The 17,406-nt window shown below is 32.0% G+C and overlaps 1 protein-coding gene across 1 annotated transcript in view; it reads left to right on the top strand.

Annotated features, from left to right (window-relative positions):
* SREK1 (splicing regulatory glutamic acid and lysine rich protein 1) overlaps positions 1-3,019 on the top strand; it is a 55,607-nt gene extending 52,588 nt beyond the window's left edge. The window contains exon 12 of the mRNA XM_074204424.1: positions 2,924-3,019. Within this exon, the coding sequence (XP_074060525.1) occupies positions 2,924-2,935 (12 nt within the window). The 3' untranslated portion in view covers positions 2,936-3,019. The remainder of the gene's footprint in view (positions 1-2,923) is intronic.
* The last annotated feature ends 14,387 nt before the right edge of the window (positions 3,020-17,406 follow it).

Below are 17,406 nucleotides of genomic sequence, written 5' to 3'. Positions count from 1 at the left end.
GAATCCAAAATTTGAAAAAAGAAATGTTAAAATTATTTTTACATATAATTGGGAAAAAATATTAAAATGAGAGGCACATAATGATCTTTTCCTAGTTCTCTTTATCTTGTTATTAATTTCTTTTAAAACTATTCTTTATCCCTGGTTCTCTCTTTCCTTTTTTTAAAGGTTTTTGCAAGGCAATGGGGTTAAGTGGCTTGTCCAAGGCTGGATTTGGACTCGGGTCCTCCTGACTCCAAGGGCCCACTGCGCCACCTAGCTGCCCCAGTTCTCTTTTCTTACAGTTGTTTACTTTTTTCTCCTTTCTAGAAAATGTAAAAATTAATCAAGGTCCTTTCTCTAACAGTCTTCTGGTTTCATTCTTTGCTCTCCTTCAGCACCTTTGTATACTTTCTATGTAAATAAATCCTTAGTCATCCTTTGTGTTTTATTCAAGTGTCTCCTGAGAACTAGCCTCACAGTTCTAACTGCCCTTACCAGTAGGTAGTTCTATTTGGATATATCCCTGTAACATCTCAAATTTCAAACTTCTTTATACTAAAACCCATATTTTTCATAAGTCATTTTTGTTGACATCAACAATTTCCTGTCACTTAGTTCAAAACTTTTGAAGCATTTTTGACTTCTCCACAAACCAACAATTGTCAGTACTGTTGTTTCTAAAGAGTACTTTGAAAATTCTAGCTGTATTCATTACTCTTTTTAAATCTCTTTTGCTCTGTTTTCTTGCATCTAGTCTCAATTCTTAATTTCTCTTTGTTCCAAATACATCATAAAATAGACTTAATTTTGAGAAAAATCTAAACTTCATAAAGTAAAACTTTTTTCACTGCTCTGTTCAGAAACCACCTATGATTTTTTCATTGCCTACCTAATAAATTCCTAATAAATCAAAATTCCTTAGATTCTCTAGAGTTTGACTCCAGCCTGTTTTCTAGTCTTAATTCTGTACTGTATTACACTGGCATCCATTTGAATGTGTTTTTTTTAAACAGTCTTGTATTTTTTTTGATTAGAATATCCTTCTCCCCTCACTGCCTCATCTGTCTCTTGAAATTCTGACTAGCTTTCAGTGTCAAAATAGACAACCATGTTATGAACCTTTGCTGATTTTTTTCCTTGCCTTTTACTACTAGCGAAATGAACATATTTTCTTATTTTTTTTTCTGGGCTCTTCTCTTTTCTTCCTTTGCTGTTTAGACACTGGAAGAAGATGTTAAAAAAAATTAAGATGTAGTCTCTGTCCTCAAAAAGCCTAGTTTAGTTTTGTATTGTTTTTATTTCTCAGATTTTACTCTTCTCAGGAGTGGCAAGGTTGTTTTCTTTCCATTTTTGGATGATATATATTATTTAAGATTTAAAGGCTTTTAATAAATAAGTATTAAATGAAAGGTTCTATCATAGCCTTTTCTCAGAAAAAACTACTAGGACTTAAAAAAAAAGGGCCACCATCAGTTCATGATAGAATTTCTAATTTCTTTTTTCTCTTACCTAGAGTTTAGAAGAGTTCATAAAAAATCATCAATTTTTTACTGTCAGTGATATTTAACTTCCCCATGTCCTGATTTATTTAGTATACAGGGAATATTTTAAACTGCTTTTTTTTTGTTTTTTCTTTTGACTATTTTTGACTCCAATGTTTTCTTCAAATCGTACTCAGTTTTATTAATTGATAAGATTGTCATTGGGTGTTGCCTATAAATTATTCGATAATTCACTGACATTAAAGGTGCAATAAAGGAAGTGTAATTGATAGCAATTAATAAAACTCATCCACTTCACTGAGTATAAATAATTTTGTTTACTATCATCAAATAATATTTATTAATCCCTGTGTGTATTTCACATATGCAAGCTGTAACAAACAAGTTTCTTATCCTATGGATCAGTGTATTAACTGATCTAAGCAAAGGAGAACCAGAAAACAAATTTGAAACTTTTAATGATTATTCATGTAATAGCTTCCATATTTCTATGCTGAGAATGACATTGGATTTGTGTAAAAATTATTTCATTTTTATCAAGGAAAAGTTTTAGAAAGGAAATAGTATGGTATCAGAAGAGTTTTTAAACAATAAAGAGAAGAGAGTCTGCAGTGAAATTAGAGGTGATCTGTCCCAGTTTCAAATTTTTCATCTCTTTGAAATTATTTGTTTGTGTGATTTAACATTCTTAAAGTACTTGAGTATTATATTTTATTCCTGTTACTTATAAATTAAAAAAATTTCTTGCTAGCTTTGGGGAAACACAGTGAGGGCAAAAGCTAGAATTCAGATTTGCCGTTTAAGTTCTACTTTTATATGTGAATTTCTCAGACTTTTGATTATAGCTTAAGATGTATTTTACAATTTTGCTTCTAATAATTTAGATTGTTACTAGAACAATTATAAGGAAAGAGAAGGAGGGTCAGATAAATTTCTTTGGGTGAAAAAGGAAAGTTTTTTCTGGAAAACAAGGAAAAATAATGAAAATTTCATTGTTCTGATTGAGAAGAATTTTGAAGTTTGATTTGTAATTTTTTCCCAATAAGCTTTTAAAGGTTAATTGTCTGTTACAAGATACTGTGCCACAGTGGAGACAGCAGGAAGCTAGAAGTTTGTATGAGAGATGATTTAATAGCACAATCTAGGGCAAGAAATTAACATGAGAGAATGAATCTAAAACAGCTGCTATAATTTTTCTGATAGAAGAAATTCTCTATTTTGGTAGATTAAATGGAGACCAAGAAAAAAGATAATTTTAACATAAACTCATAGAAGTTTGGTTTCTTTAATTCTATTATTCTCATCTTGGCATAAATCCATTTGTTACATATGTAACTATTTGAGACCATATAACATCCTCAGATCTGTTTTTTTATTACTATTTTAAATGGTGTTTGTTAATTACTAATTTTAAAATACCCAAATCTTGGAATTTTCAGAGAAAGACGTAGGAGGAAGAGCAGAAGTCCTTCTAAATCACCAAAAACATCAAAAACCCTAAAAAGGAAGTCATCTCGGTCTCCATCTCCCCGGAGGTAAGTTTATTTATTAGCACATACTTAGACTAGCAGAGCATAAATAGAGAAAACTATAGATTTAATCGAGTTTAAAAAAGTAAGTTTTATTGCTATTATTTATTTTTTTAAATGGTAGTCTGTTCTGGAAGTTGCATTTACCCCTAGTTTGAGCCCTCTTGTAACAGGAATCTACTAAGCAGATAGACAATGATAACCATGTCTAACATTGTAGACGTCATTCTGTCCTGCTATTGCCCTGCTTTTGTGCCAATGAGGGGGGAGGGGAAGTGTTCACTTTTCTTTTTTTCTAGGTGATTTTTTTTTTGAGTCCAAAAGAAAGTTTTGACTTGAGTCCGACTCAAAATTTGGCTTCTTTTTTGGTGATGGTTGTAATTTACCTTTTTTGTAATCATGCCATAAATAATTTTGGTTCTCATCTCATTTTGCAACAAGTAATATTCATTTAAATCTTCTGTGTTTCTCTGAATTCCTTATTTTTAATCTCTTTAGAGTCAGGGAAAGGGTAGATTGGGGTCTAGATTATTATAGGAAAACTAGCTGTATCATTGATGCAGATTAGCATCTTATTTCTGGGACATTTGAGAGGTTTAATGATTTGCCCATAATCCTACACTTAATATGTATCAGAGGCAGCAGTTAAACCCAGACCCCTTGACATCAGATTTTCTATACCACCTTTCATCATTTCTTACCGCATACCAAATGTTCCATTCCATTCATATTCCAAGTTCAACTGTTCTCTTTTGTGAACCTACTTTGTTTCCAGTTCTTTGCTGCTGTAATTTTATAAATTTTGCTAGTTTGTTTCTCTCACTTCCCTGGAGAGATAACCCAGTTCTGTGTCAAAGTTTATTAGCAGTTCATTTTTTTCTTGCCTAAATTCAAATTATTATTTAGGATAGATGGACTAATTCACAGTTTTCTCTATCAACAAGAGTTTTGCTATGCCTTTTTTTCTCACAGTCCCCCCCCAGCATTCACTGGTATTATATTGGTCATCTTTGTTGGTGAATGATTAGTATAAATTTATTTTACTATATACCAGGTACTGTGCTAAGTTCTAGGAATGCTAAAAAAGCAAACAAACATTCCTTGCTCTCAGGGAGTTTACAGTCTAATAGAGAACTACAAACAAGGGGTAGAGAGAAGGGTGGGAGTGGAGGGTGTGTATATATGTGTGTGTGTTTACACACACAGGAAAAATTGGAGAAAAGCACAGGAAAGGCACTAGCCTAAAGGGTGATTGAGAAAGGCTTCTCATCGAAGATGGGATTTTAACTGCAACTTGATGGAATTGAAAGAACACAAATCTTTCTTTGATGAGGAAATTCACTGACCCAACAACATATATATAACATTCAATTTTTTCTCTGTAATGAAATCATTACTTGTTTTATCTTTGTGCTTCAAGTTCTTTTATTTATTCTAATAGTGTCATTGCAAGGTTAATAAAAAAGACTTATAGAATGGGAATTCAGAGACATGAGTGGCAGGTTCAGGAATAGAATTTAAGCCTAACGATCCACAATCTTGTTTTTATGATAGCTTTAAAAATGTTTTATTGATGCTTTTCTGTTTTCCCTTATTATCACTTCACAATGACCTTATCATCAAAGTTTATCTTGTAATAGAGAAAGTATTTTTAAGCAAATAAACTAATTGGTCGTGGCTTTCTATATGGTCAACCCCATCTCCCTATTGGGGGAAGGGGAAGGCATGTTTTCCTATCTTCAAGTCTCTTAGGGTTCTCACATTGATTAGAGTATACACAGTGCTTCATATAAATTATTTACTTAATCTCCATATAGTCCACTGTATTTTGAGCTCTAGACTGTTGGAAAATACTTTTTGCATGTTTTGTTTATATTTTTGTTGATGTGAAGGAGATATTTCTTTATTTCTTGGGTTTTTCTTGACTTTAACTCACAATTCAAATGTATGGATTTTTCTTTTGAACTAATGTTCCTTATTTTTCCACATTATTTTAGTTAGAGATTTGTTAAGTATATGCTATATGAATTAAGCTAGAAAATTTAGATATTGTCCTTAAAAAATTATTATTCCTAAAGAAAGACAGGATGTTAATTTAAAAAACATTTTTCTTTTTTTTAAGAGTCAAGTGAATGAAACCATTAGAACCAATAGAAAAGGAACAATGTTTCTGAAGCATATGGTTATGTTAAAGATCTCATACAACTAGTTTAGTTTTTAATTTTTTCCCATTTATTATTGATTTGTCCTTTAGAGGCATGTCTAATTTCTTCTATCTGTTCTTGTGATGATAGTAATGAGGTTTTTCTTTAATGAATGGACCTGGAAGTTTCAGGGTTATGATGATGATGCTTGATTTCTGAAAGCTGCTTTCATAGCTTCTACCTGATATTATATTATTGTTCCTCTTTTATCTGAGTATTTTTCCCCCAGAGAAGCAAAAATACTTGAGTATTCTTTTATTAAAAATCTAGAAAAGTGATTATCTTAATTTTTTAGACCTAGAAAAAGATGTTTTAAAATGGTTTTAAAAATAATGACCATATGAGAGCAATTTGATCTTATTTTATGGAATTTGTGTGTTGGTTTCTGAGCCTACTATGGAAGAATAATGTGACAAAAATGTCATTTCATCATTTTTAGAAATTTGCTTTTGATTTGTTTTTCTTTTTTATAAAAAAGTAATTCTTTATTTTCTAATTAAAGATTTTTTTCATTTTGAGTTTTACAATTTTTCCCCCAATCTTACTTCCCTCCCCCCCACCGCCCACAGAAAGCAATTTGTCAGTCTTTACATTGTTTCCATGTTGTACATTGATCCAAATTGAGTGTGATGAGAGAGAAATCTTATCTTTAAGGAAGAAACATAAAGTATGAGAGTAACAAGATCAGACAATAAGATATCAGTTTTTTCCCCTAAATTAAAAGGAACAGTCCTGGAACTTTGTTCAAACTCCACAGTTCCTTTCTCTGGATACAGATGGTATTCTCCATTTCAGACAGCCCAAAATTGCCCCTGATTAAATGAGTGTGTCCGTCAAAGTTGATCATCACCCCCATGTTGCTGTTTTTCTGGTTCTGCTCATCTCACTCAACATTTGATCAATTTTTCTTAAGCAGAAATAAGAAGGATAAAAAGAAGGAAAAAGAAAAGGACCAAAACATAGAAAGAAAAGAGAGAGAACGTTCAACATCTAAGAAAAAGAGTTTTAAAGACAAAGAGATGAAAGACAAATTGGAAAAGAATACGAGTTCATTGAAGGTAAAAAATTGTCATCTGGTATAAGAATTCAATAATAAGAATTAATAGCTTAGTCCACAAATATGTTTTCTTAACATAGACTTTTGAAGGGAGAAAAATTTTCACAAAGTTTACTCACTGTAATTCCTTAATAAATGTTTCTTGAATTGAATGATTACTGAAGTGAAATTTGCAAATTGTATTTTTCCAGTAAGATACTTCATTTTCATTTTTCTTCTAGTTTTTCATTCTTTTGGTTCTGTTTTGTGGTTTCTTGATTTCTCACAAAGTTATCAGGTTCCCTTAGATCCATTCTACATTTTAAGGATTTATTTTCTTCAGAGAACTTTGGTATCTCCTTTTCTATCTGACCAATTCTGCTTTTTAAGGCATTCTTCTCCTCATGGGTTTTTTTAAAAATAATTTTTCCATCTGGCCCAAGCTGGTTTATAAGATACTATTTTCTTTAGTATTTTTTTGGTATCTCCTTCACCAAGCTGCTGACTTGATTTTTCATGACTTTTTGTACATCGCTCTTAACGTCTCTTCCCAATTTTTCCTTTACCTCCCTTTCTTGATTTTTCAAGTTCTTCTTTGAGCTTTTCCATAGCTTAGACCAATTCATATTTTTCTTGGAGGCTTTGAATTCAACTGCTTTGACTTTGGTATGTTCTGAGTGTGTATTTTGATCTTTCATAGGACCAAAGTAATTATTTAAAATCGAATTTTTTTTCTTCTGTTTACTCATTTCGCCAGCCTATGACTTGATTTTAACCCTTTGTTTTTTTGTATTTTTGCAAGGCATTAGGGTTAATTGACTTGCCCAAGGTCACAAATCTTGGCAATTATTAAATGTCTGAGGCCAGATTTGAACTCACAATCCTCCTGACTCTATCCACTGTGCCATCTTAACTGCCCCTAATCTTCTGTTAAGTGGGACTCTCCTTTCAGGGTGAAAGGTACACTAACGCAAGCTTTTGAGGGCTTTTGCAACTGTTTTCAGAGGTATCTCCAGGGATATGCAAGTTCTCGATTCCTTCAAGGTCTTATGAGAGGTTATGCCCTACTGTCTGACCAGTACTTTGATCTGTGGATATCCACAAGCACTCCTTTCTGTCTTGGAACTGTGAGGAGAGAACTGCAGGCAGTGAGCTCTGTTGTTCTTCTTCTCATTTTCCTGAGATTGGACCCCAGACTGCAACCTGGAGCTGAGTATGAGCAAAGCCACAGAGTTCTGCCTCAGAGAGAGCAAAGAGTCCTTTGCAGTTTCCCCTATCCCCTTTTCCAACCATAGGCTGAGCACTCTGGAAGCAAACTGCCAGATGATTTCTCAGACCTGTTCCTAGTCCCCCTGGAGCCAGGTTGTACTGAGACCTGCACTGGACTGGGCTCTGTTCTCATTTGTATGGCAGATTTTTCCTGCTGACCTTCCAAATTGTCCTTGACAATCCCTGGAATGAAGTCTTGTAAAATAAAACTCAGGGTACTTGACTTAGAGTTTAGTGATAGGCCATTTGCTCCCAATTGACTGAACTTTTCTCAGGTTTGAAAGGTATTTTGAATATATATATTTTCTCTGAGAATATTGGTAAAATATGATTGATTTTAAAATTATGTCAGTGCTAAGGTTTTTAATCTCATAGGTTCCTGCTAATATAGATAGGACACTAAAATGCTTACAGTAGTTCTGAATAAAAAAAATCAATTTACAACACCCCATTTCCTTACTTTTTCAAAAATTCCTTTTTACTTTCTCCTTTTACCCAGAGGTGAGAAATTTTCATGAGAAATATGAGCTTCCTTTCCCAATGTTTCTTTTGTTTGGTTTCTGGATTACAAATAATTCTCTGGATTTCTTGAAGTAGATGAAAACTGGCTTACCCTGCTCTTCCAGTCAATCAGCAGCACTTATTGAATTTTTCTATTCCGGTATTAGTCATTTCTCCCCCACTGCCTGATTTGTTTGTCCAGCAGCTTTAAAAATATTTTATAATTTTTTGAAGTTGGCTGAAAAATCCATTTTTAGTTAATTTCTGAAAACTTAATATATGTGTTTAAATGATTTAGGTAATGTTGAAAATGTGTCTGTCTTCAATATTCTCTCTAGGAAAAAGAACACAGTAAGGAAATGACGGATCTAGGAGGTGAAAAAATAGATGATGAGAAAGAAGTTCCAAAGACTGATGAAAACAAAGTACAGCAGAATGGGAATTGCCAACCAAATGAAGAAAACCTTACTGCCAAGGCAGAAACAGTATAGGGCCAATAGATGTGTACCACTAAACTCAGCTGTAGAGTGGAATCCAAAGCTTTTAATTATCTCATTAAGAAGCCAACAGTAAAGCAGTCCAGTTGATATAGATATGAATGAACAGCTCTTACAGTTGTCAGATGACTTTATGGTCATCTTATTACACAGAAAGGAAACCAAGCATGGACATAATGAAAATAAGGGATGTTACCCAAACTGATTCATCTAAAATCCATGCATTTTCATGATGGCTGACCTACTTGTGAAATGATTTGTTAGTGTTTGCCAAGGATCATTACAAAGATCTGAATCTGCAATGCTCAGAAAAATGGAAGAGAATGCATTGGAGGCTGTTCAAATACTGCTAGTTATTGAGTTTTATATTTTGCTTTTTTGTTTTAATTTCAATATTATTGTTTGATGATGTGCTTGAAAATGGTGCAAAATATATAAATACACCCCTGTAAATGAAATAAGACATTACTTCACAGTTTTACAGTGATTGTGTTAAATGCCTACTAATAGGTTTTCATTTGCTCACAGTTTGGGACACCAATTCTTTGATCTGCAATATTTTTTTTCAGATTAAAATTGCTTAAATATGTGGATTTTTTAAAAAGTAGTTTAGTGGTGCATGCTAACTGTTCCATTCCAAAAAAGGAAAAGCAACCATGTTATATACTAATGCTTAATTTTGTTTTTCCCCCTCCCAAAGTGAGCATATCTTTTAACCTTTGTTAATACTTTGAAATTTATTTTTGTGTCTGGTCAGCTGCAAATGGCATAGGTGTTCTTAACAAAAGGAAACCTGGTTTTTCAAAACAGGCTATGGGAGCACAAGCTGAAGCTTTAGTGCCTTCTAGTGTTTTCTAGTATTTTATATGTGCTAGTCATTCTCAGTTCATACTGAACCTAGATAGCTATTCCACCCACCCCCATAGAGAAATGTGCAAGTAGTATGGAAGAACAGCTTCTTAGTTCACCTAATACAAGAAAGAGGCTAGATCTTTTAAGGGTAGGTTTATAGTATAAAGCAAAAATACAGTTTGGGGGACCATCAGTTTTATACTCTTGTAGCTGAAAGTGAAGCATGTTCTTATTTTGCCTAAATCAAAGGAAGCCCTTTAATTCTCTACATTGGATGGCCTTAATCATTACCTCGAAATCATTTTCACTAATGCTGGTTATGTGATGTGCAAAAACTGTACCTGAAAGGGGTAAAGGTATGTATGACTTTTTATTTTTCTCCCCAAAGGGTTAAATTTACTTGCATTTAAATTATAAGTCATTAGTCATTCTTGGGGTCAACTTTTTGTAAGGAAGCACTTATGTAAGAGAATGACATATATGAAGATTTTTTTTTTTTCCAAAAAGCTCAACTCATGCTTTCAGAATTCCTTACATCATTGTTAGGTTTTCTCAAGAAGTCATACCTTTTAATTAGCTCTTAATACTAAATCAAGTATAATTATTTTAATGCAACATAATACAATCAAATTTACTCAGTTGCCTTACCTCATGGGAAGTTACTTCTGTAAATTTAGGAAGCTGAAAAGTGTATTCCTCACCTGCTTTTCATTTGATTTTCCTTTAATGGTTAATACTATTGAAACTAAAGTTTTGTGGAGAATGGAAAGTTACCCATATTTCAAGTAAAGAATCCTGATTTGATTATGAAGCTGCTTTAATCACTCTTCACATGTTCAGAATTATAGTTTTTTGCCATTGTGTACATTAAAAAACTTTGTAAAATACTTTACTATGTAAAGTATAGATGGTCATTTTTAATGCTTCAGCCACATTTGTTGGCTGGTAAAACAGCTTATTCTCATAAAAGAGTAACTTGTGTGGATGGAAAGACCAGAGGATTGTGTGTTTTGCAACAACTGTCTTATTTATGATATGTAAGTAGTATAGAGCAAACATTGTTTGAATCCTTGTTATCCTTAATACCATTTCACTAATAAAACCAAGTGTTTTAGAGGGAAGTTTTTGTTTATGCATTTCAGAAGAGCATTTTAGTATAATCCTGCCCTGATTCTACTTGGGTTTCTTAGAGACCTTTCATTTGAAAAGTGCATGCTTATAGACTGTCTATAAAACAGTCATTTAAGGCTCTTTTTTTGGTTGAACTCTGATTTCAATTAATGAAATGTGTTAATTAATTTGGTTTCTGCTACTACTGCTGCTGGTTTTTCTTGATATTCACCTTATAAAAATCTTAATCAGAGGTACTGATTTTTTTCTTAATTGGAAAATGAATAGCAAATGATTTACAAACCTAAACAAAGAACTCTAGGAAATTAAATGATTATAATGTCTGATTTTCCTAAATGATGTGAGAAAGTCTGATAGCAATGGTTTCCAGATTCAGAGGTAGCACTAGTGTCTTAAAAAGCATGTATTTTTAATTTCAGCCTTACTGCTTTATTACATTTAAATTTATTTTGCTTAAAGACTTGGTTTTCCATTTTATCACCTCATTCTCTTGCTTCCCATTTAACAGGAATATTTTGATTTAAGAGTTTGGAGACAACCTTTTTGAGATTTGATACCTCTAATTTGTAGGTTTTCCTTTTAGCTTAATTAAACAGTTTATTCTTTTTTTTTTTTTTGAGACCACAGTAGATAGTACATATGCCTTGCCTTCTGGCAAGTCTTATTATTCAACAGTGTTACATACTGAAAAGATAAGCAACAAGTTAGTCCATCCTTAGTTTGGTTTAGTAAATAAACTGACTCTCTTAACTTTAAAAAAAGGTGTACCTGGTTTCAACCAGTACAAATTTTTTATCTAACGGATACTTTCTGTGCAGTTTACTCCCCCCCCCCCCCCCCCCCCCCCCCTGTGTTGTAGAATTTGTTTCTTGGAGAAGAATATTATAGACTTGAATTTCAACATGTATTTTAAAATAACCAATAATCTAAGATACTTTTTGATAATAAGAGATTTTCTTCTATGGTGCTAACCATTTCCAGAACTATCAGTATCTAATATTTTTTTCAAGCTGTTACCTATCTTTTTAGATTACAATAAACAACAGTCACTGACTAAACTAGGTTTAGTTGTCAAATGAAGGAACCTTATAAATTAATGAATTATTTCTGTGGAAATCAAATAGTAAGGTATTTTGGTTTTGGTTTTGGTTTTTAGCCTATTGAAATATTTGTGTATATGGATTGATTCTTACCTTAGCAGCTAAATAAGTAGTAGAAACTAAGCCATTTTATGGTGTGCTTTTAAAAACTGAAACCATAAATTTGAATAATTTATTTTCATAAATTAAGTATCATTCAGTACCATTAACTTAACAATTCTAGTTCTGGGAGGGTCTCAAATAGGATATTGAATTTATCAGGCATTTCCTATATATTTCCATAATTTTATTTTGCACTGCCCCTCCATTTGGTAGATTCTGATATTCTGTTGAGCCTGCTCAAAGTGGCTTATTTTATACCCATCTGCTGAATTAACATTTGAAAATTTAAAATCAGATTGTTTTCACACTTCAAAAATAATGTAATGCTCTTGAAAGGTGCTGAATTGACAGCTCTGGAGAGAGAGAGGCGCCTTCAGCATAATTAACTGAAATGTAAATATCTCTAAATTCAATAAATGTGCTTCAACCTGCCTTACATAGGTCCTTTTCAGGGGCAGAAATGGTCCTCTTAATCCTAGGCTGTTCAGTGAATTACCTTTTCAAAAAATATTTTCTTTGGTGAAGTGCTCTTGCTCTGGAATAAAAGTAATTCATAAAGCAAAAGCCACCAAACCAGCTACATTTTTTGGCCATGTTTGAGTTATGTTGGATTTGTTAACTCATATTTTCATTCTATTATAATTCAATTCTCTGCTCCAGAATTTTATTTCTATTAACAATTTATATCACTTTTAAATGATACTTTTATGACTGTTTTAAATAAATTTAAGCTTCTGGTCTCTTCTGATTTTTAAATGTAGCCTTACCTCGATAATTTTTCAAATTCAAAAAACTGCCAAATTTTGAATGACCTTGCATGCATTTTTCCCTTCCAAGGCACTTAAAAAGGAATGGAAGAAACTATTTTTAATTGTTTTTTTTAAGTCCCTCCAGGCTAGCTTTAAGGCAACTTTAAAGCATAAACAATTACTTCCAGCTTTGGATGTAAATTCAAACTCTTGGAAATCACTTGGAGAATCAAGATCTTAAGAAGTTGGTTTGCACCAATTTTAGGCTACCAGTGGATAATGAACTGCTAGGGAATAAAGGAGAGAAGGATCTGATCAAGAATTCCTTAATTTTCATAGCAGTTTATTTTTGGTTAGAGCTTACTATGTAGCTTATACAATCAATTCAGTTGAATAGTTAAATAATATCCCATATTTTGATCTCACTTAGTTGTGTTAAATAATGCTTGTTACATGATTCTCTTGGTTATAAAGCAGAGAGATTAAAATGTAAACATCTAAAGAAATAATGTGCTACATGGGTGGTATATATTTGTGGGTAGAGCCAATATTAAATGGTACTAGTAAAGATATGTCCAATGATGCTGCTATTATGTTGCTATATTTTTAATAAAATTAAACTCTAAAATTATTATCACTTTGTGACATTTATTCATACTTCTATAGTCCATGGCTCATCTTGCCACATGAAAGAAATAATTCTTCTGTGAAATTACTTTTAATTCTATTGAATGTTGGGCCATCTTTATTTCATGACTTTGCTATTTTGCAAACCAGTGATTTACTACATAAAATTTTGTTTTTACAGGTAAGAACTATATTCATTATGCAACTGATTTTCTGTGACTAAATTATTTTTTACTAAATGACATTTTTATGATGAAAAGAGCATTTGTTTTTTGCAGTGGTTGATGGAATACTTTATCAAGAGTATATAGTACTAATATTTTGCCTCAGTTATTATTTCAAGTTGCAGATTTAATTATTATTTCAATTTATGATTTTAAATTTACACATTTGGTCAGTTGATCAAGTGATGGCATTAATGAAGTCAGTGTTATAGATTTCTCTACCTTAATTCTTTTCTCACTGTACCTGAATCTCTGCTCCACCTTAGTTAATTATAGTCCAACAATTATTGTATCTATGTATCAGGGACTGCTATTCAGTACTGAGAGTACAAAGATAATAATGAATTGTTTTATGTTCTATTGGGAGGGAGGGCAACAACAATTACAAAAGAAGTTCAAAATATTTAGAAAAGTAATTTTATGGGGGGGGGAACAGCACTAACAATTAGAGAAATCAAGAAAGGCAGGAATTGAACTTTGAACACTTGAATTGAACTTTGAAGGTGGCATCCTATTCTACCCTGGAGAAACTTACAGAAAGGATGTCTCTGATATGCTCTCAGAGATTTTCTTCTGTGGTGCTAACCATTTCCAGGGCTATCAGTATCTAATATTTTTTTTTTAAATAAATTTAAGCTTCTGGTCTTTTATGGGACCAGCAAATAGACCAGCTTCAATAGAATTCATGAGGAGGAACTACTACAAAATGAGTCTGGAAAAATTAATTAGAATGCTTTTTTCAATATTCCATGGAATAAGTGATAAACACTTAAACTAGAATGGTGACCATGTGCTAGAAGCGAGTAGGAAGGGATATAAGAAATTGGGAAGGTAGAATTTATGTCTTGGAAGTTGATTGGATGTGAACGGTGAGGCAGAGTGAAAAACCAAAGACAATATGTTACAATCTTGGGTGACTTGAGAGGGTGATGGTACCTTTGGCAGAAATTGGGAGGAAAAATAATGATATACATCTAAGAGATTTAACTGTCATTGGGTGATAATGGAATGGAGATTAGATGAAAGAAGAGAGCTAGATATGGATATGTGAGTTATCTTCATAGATACATAATTGAACCCCAAGAATTGAGATCAGAAGAAGGTTATAACAATCCTTTTGTACAATTGACCACTGGATGGAAGTAATTACCACTACTTGTAATGTCATTCAAAAGCAGTTTAGCATTCAGGGTTTTTCCATTTGGATGCTAGTTAAATTGATCAGAGCTGGCATCCTCCAGTACAGACTAGTCATTCTCTCAGTCAAGGTTATTGCTGAATGTTCTAGAGCTTCTAGGCAGGATATTTCAACTAGCTTTTTTTTTTTTTTTGCAGGGCAATGGGGTTAAGTGACTTGCCCAAGATCCCACAGCCAGCTAATCATTATGTGTCTGAATTAGATTTGAATTCAGTTCCTCCTGACACCAGGGCCTATGCTTTATCTATTTCACCACCTAGCTGCCCCCTCAACTAGCATCCTTATAAAGATGTATTTTTAAAAATCTTTATTGGCATTTTTGTTTTTAACAAGTAACCTCTATAACTTTTTCCCTTTCTCTCCAAGAGAGCCATTCCACATAAAAAAGAATGTAATATATTCTTTATTGTTTTTGGGGCCCTCTGGGCTAACTCTATACATTCATACATGTCAATAATACTTGTCTTAATAATAGGGTTTAAAAAAATAAGTATGACTACTGTGGATTTTAAAATAAAATCAACATGGGAAAAAAATACCCTGAAGGACTCATTTCTTGGAAAGTGTATATAAAAATATTGAGAAATGTGTTGCCTTCATATGTTACTTCATTTCTCAATATGAATGGGAGCTCTAATTAGGGCTGCTCATGTCACCAGAGTAGTGTGCAGTTTTTTGCTTATCTAAATTAGATTTACTTTGTCATCAAAGATACCTTCTTTGTCATTTCTCTTACCTCCATCATGTATATTTAGTTTGTTTTTTTCCAAATTAACTAAAAAGGATATTTTTGTCTTTCTAGGAAATAACTATACTACTAAAAATTTTTCTCCCACTAAATGGCTTTGGGAAAGGGGTTTTTTCTTTATGAAATCATACTGTTCAAGTATGGACTGTGAGACTGTGGTGAAAGAAATGACCTGTTTAACCCTAAGAAAGTTTAGGTGAACCTAACATAAAAGAAGCCAGATAAAGTGATTGTGAGGGATGATTTGGGACATTCTTCAACCTCCAGCTTACTTAAAAGACTTAGTATCTAGATTATAACTTTGTCATTAAATCCTCTACACAACAACTATTTAGCACAATAACTAGTATTGACTGACTTCAGAAGTCATCAAGACTTCTCTACTGGAGGCCTACTGTATTCTTAGAAAGGCTTTTAGTCCTAGTAAAAACAATTAAACCCAAATTTGGTAATGTGTTCTTAAAATCATTCTTTATAATTCCTTATTTATATAGAATACTGTTACTGTAGTCATTTACTACAATCTTATGAGCTTAATTAGTTCCACTGAACAAACCTTTCTATTTTTTAACCAGTACCAAATAATTTTGATGATTACTGAATTTTAGTTTTTTTGAGTTTTCCATTGTATTCCATCCTACTTTTTTCATTGTTTCCCTTGAAATATTTGATATTTTTGTTCTTCCAGATGAATTTTATTATTTTTTCTATCTAGTATAGCACTGAATCTAAGTTTTGTTAGCATTGTCATTTTTATTATATATCATCTATTTCATATACAACTATGAGTGAGTAATATCTCTCCAGTTGTTTAGGATTGTCATGTTAAAGAGGGTTTTGTAGTTATATTCATATTCTTTTGTGTGCTTTTTTGTAGCTTGCCTCCCAAATATTTTTTTATATTCTATAGTTGCCCTGAATAAAATTTCTTTCAATTACTGTGGAGTATTGTTCCTATTATAAAGAAAGGTCAAGGTTCTTATAAAATTTATTTTTTATCTTGTTTCTTTGTTAAATTTAATATTTAATTTTTATATAGTTTTTAATTTAACTTTTTTGTGTATTTTTCATTGTCATCTTCAAAAAGCACTGTTTTTCTCTTTGCTGTGGCAAACATATCTGTCATTAATAATGATGACAATGAATAACCTTAATCTACTTATTATATGAAAGACTTTTAGACTTCCCCCCTTACAGATAACGCTCTTGTTTTTATATAATCACTGTTTAACACATTAAGGAATGACACATTTATTCCTATCTTTTAAAATTTTTTTGAACAGAATGGTGTATTTTGTCAAGCTTTTCTGTATCTTGATGATTTTTTACCATTTTGCTAATATTTTTAATTTTTATAGTTTTTCTATTGAACCATTTATGCACTGGTAGTATAAGTGCAAACTGATTTAATGTATTTTTTCTAAGTTTTTTTTACCCTTTTTTTAATATTTTATTCAACATTTTAGCACTGAAATTCATGAAGAATATCGGTGTTATAATTTTCTTTCTCTGCTTTATTTCCCTCTTAGGTAACAGGACTGCATTTGTCTCATTGAAGAAGTTTGGTACGATCCCTTTCTCTGTTTCTGTAAATGATTTATATATTATTGGAATTAATTATTCTTTTAAATATGTAATAGAATTTGGTTGTAAATCCACCAAGTCCTGTTTCTGCCTTGCCTCTCCCTTGTCCTTTGGCAATTTTATGATGGCTTGTTCACTTCCTTTTTCTGAGAATAAATTACCCCCATTTCTTCTTTTGTTCTGGACCATCAATGTTTTTATAAATATTTTTCATTTGAATTGTCTGTGTTGGGGAACATATCATAGGCAAAATAATGTATTTCCTCTGTTGTGAATTTTCCTTTTTTGTTTTTAATATTGTCAGTTTTGGTTTTCTATTAGATTTATCTTGCACTAGTTTTTTTAAACAGCTCCTATTTTTATTGCTAATTAAAAAAATAATTTGCTAGTTTTGTTAATCTTTTATTAATTTTCTTGCTTGTTTTTGTTGTTCGGTGATTTTGCTCTTACTTTTTCAGATATTTTAGTTACATATCCTACATATCCAGTCTCTGGATTTGTTCTTTTTCTCATTTGTTGATGAAAGTGTTTAAAGATAAAATTTTTCCCTTAACTGCATTGGCTGTTTCTG

This window comes from Macrotis lagotis, chromosome X, assembly GCF_037893015.1.
Source record: "Macrotis lagotis isolate mMagLag1 chromosome X, bilby.v1.9.chrom.fasta, whole genome shotgun sequence".
Lineage (NCBI taxonomy): Eukaryota > Metazoa > Chordata > Mammalia > Peramelemorphia > Peramelidae > Macrotis > Macrotis lagotis.
Note: the sequence above shows the minus strand (reverse complement) of the source record. Positions and strands in the feature narration are given on the sequence as shown.